Source organism: Pollachius pollachius (assembly GCF_949987615.1).
Source record: "Pollachius pollachius genome assembly, chromosome: 9".
Lineage (NCBI taxonomy): Eukaryota > Metazoa > Chordata > Actinopteri > Gadiformes > Gadidae > Pollachius > Pollachius pollachius.
The window spans coordinates 2,918,148-2,920,647 of NC_136942.1; the positions used below are offsets into that span (position 1 = coordinate 2,918,148).

At 48.1% G+C, this 2,500-nt stretch overlaps 1 protein-coding gene across 1 annotated transcript in view; it reads left to right on the forward strand.

Annotated features, from left to right (window-relative positions):
- Positions 1–2,500, forward strand: part of kiaa1549la (KIAA1549-like a) — a gene marked incomplete at both ends in the record, with an annotated part of 56,521 nt that overhangs the window by 28,541 nt on the left and 25,480 nt on the right. Inside the window, one exon of the mRNA XM_079742768.1 lies at positions 754–887. Within this exon, the coding sequence (XP_079598894.1) occupies positions 754–887 (134 nt within the window). The remainder of the gene's footprint in view (positions 1–753; positions 888–2,500) is intronic.

Here is a 2,500-nt window from a genome sequence, read left to right on the forward strand (position 1 = left end):
CCAACATGATGCCACATCATTGGCGGCCGGACAGGAGTGGAACTCACCCCGTGCTGCTGTTCAACAGCCCGGTCAACAGTCTTGTCTGTTGGGCATTTAACATTCTAACTTTCAGTCCTGTGTGTGTGCTTAGCTCGACCCAGTCACTCAGATCCGCCCGTCAGAAACAAAGGGAGTGTGTCACGGTTTAAACCGATAACCGTGGCAATGTTTGACTCTCGTGAGCAGGTTGGATCACCTGGGACAATAAACACCGTCAGGCATAATTCGACCACAGAGAAATCAACAGCCAGTTTTATAGATGAATAGGTTGCTAAAGCCACGGTCATTTAGGGGTTTAAATATCCAACTAGTCCTGTGGCAGTTGGACGCTACTGTTGCTGCCAGGGCTTTGAAGCTTTCCCGTCGCTTTCTGTTTGATCGACGATGGTTTGATTGCTCTGAACTGTTGCCAACACTGTTGCGAACCGGCTAGGAGTTGTACCGATTGGGCCGATCGATGTTCTCTTTCGGGTTGGTGAGAGAGTGCCGTCAAGGCTAGTGACTGTGGAGAGACACTGGAAATATCTCAGCTGATGGCAAAACAAGATAACGACAACAGCAACAGATCAGAGTGATGAAGTTACAAATTATAGTCCAATTTAACGCACTAGGTGATGATGAACCAGACGTTTCTCCAAATGTTTGTCTATTAGCCTCCACGGTGTCTTCTGCCGTCTCTAAGCCTGTGTCCGTCCCTCTGTCCCCACGCAGTGCTGCGCTTCATTGGCCCCACGGACAACGTCTACTCCTGCAGCTTCGTGCAGATGCTGGAGCAGCGGCTGGAGAACGCCTTCGACGAGGCCCAGGACAAAGTGTTGGAGACCTACAGCCGGCTCACCGTGGAGGTATGCCCCGGCCTACCGGCCCCCCTCATGCCTCATCTGTCCTCCCTGCTATCTGCGCTGCGTAATATCAGAGGGATATTAGCAGGGGGGGGGTAGTACTGCCCCCCCCCTCCCCCTGCTTAATATCGGAGGGTTATCTGCAGGGGGGTGGGGTAGTACTGACCTTGAGGGAAAAAGTTTAATCACGTTCCCAGCCGTTCTGATCTCATTAACGGAACGGGATGCTCAAACTGTGAGGTCTTGGCGAGGGAGGGAGAGTCCTTTAGGCGTGGGTTTAGCTGAGGGAGGGGCGAGTCGGGAGGGGGACTTAATGATAGTCAAGAACTCCACATGAATTCTCCTTGTCTTTGTTGAAGCTCCCATTGTCGTGTTCTTATTCCCTGCACCCTAGGGACTGGTACACAGCGCATAGGGAGTAAGAAAGCGGAAATTGCAAAAGGGAGTTCAAGGATAACGATACAATTCATGACCCTCTATGGCCTGGATGTAAAGTGCATTAACCGTGAATGATGGGTTCGGTGCCTGTATGCGGCCAGCATTCTGGATTTGTTAACGTTCGTCCAGACTACCTTTTGCATGCTTACTAATGCAGTGCATTGTTGCTTCATAACCTAGAGAGTCTTCCCTCCGATGTATTTATAGTAGCTTCTATTTTGTCCGCGATGCATCCCTTTGTTACTCTCTCTCTCTCTCTCTCTCTCTCTCTCTCTCTCTCTCTCTCTCTCTCTCTCTCTCTCTCTCTCTCTCTCTCTCTCTCTCTCTCTCTCTCTCTCTCTCTCTCTCTCTCTCTCTCTCTCTCTGTCTCTCTGTGACTGTCGAGGTTCCTTCATGGCTGGGGGATATATGTGTATTTATATATAATATATTTATATGCACCACCATGCTGGTAAACTAGGTCTTGACAGGCCTGACAGACACACATATATAGGGTTCATTTATAATGAATCTCCTGAAGTATTCATGCATAGGGAGAAATGCGATGAGCGTTTCTCGTATTTCATATCATCCACTTTGTTATGGTGATGCAGACGCGCTGTTATCAATAAACCAACATGCGCCTGCTATTTAAATAACAAAACAAAGAACGTCTTTTGAGTATTTCTGGAATTGCAGTGCCGAAATTTGTGTGCGTTCTGCTGTGGGTGTCATGCGGTGGGATGCACATCCGTGTACACACACACAAATTTACACACACGTCACACACACACAAACACACACACACACACAGACACACGTGCAATTGTACACTTGTGTGTGTGTGTGTCTACATCTACACAAGTCAAGCATAAACACAGCTTCTGTATTACTATACAGTATTTACTCCCCTGATTTGTCTCTTTGTATATCTGTTGTCTATTTGTCTGTTTGTGTATGCGTGTGTTTGTGTGTGTCTGTGTGTTTGTATGTGTCTGTGTGTGTGTGTATGTGTGTGTTTGTGTGTGTGTGTCTGTGTGTGTTTGCGTGTGTGTGTGTGTGTGTGTATGTGTCTGTGTGTGCGTGTGTGTGTGTGTGCGTATGTCTGTGTGTGTTTGCGTGTGTGTGTGAGTGTATCTGTGTGCGTGTGTGTGTGCGTATGTCTGTGTGTGTTTGCGTGTGTGTGCGTATGTCTGTGT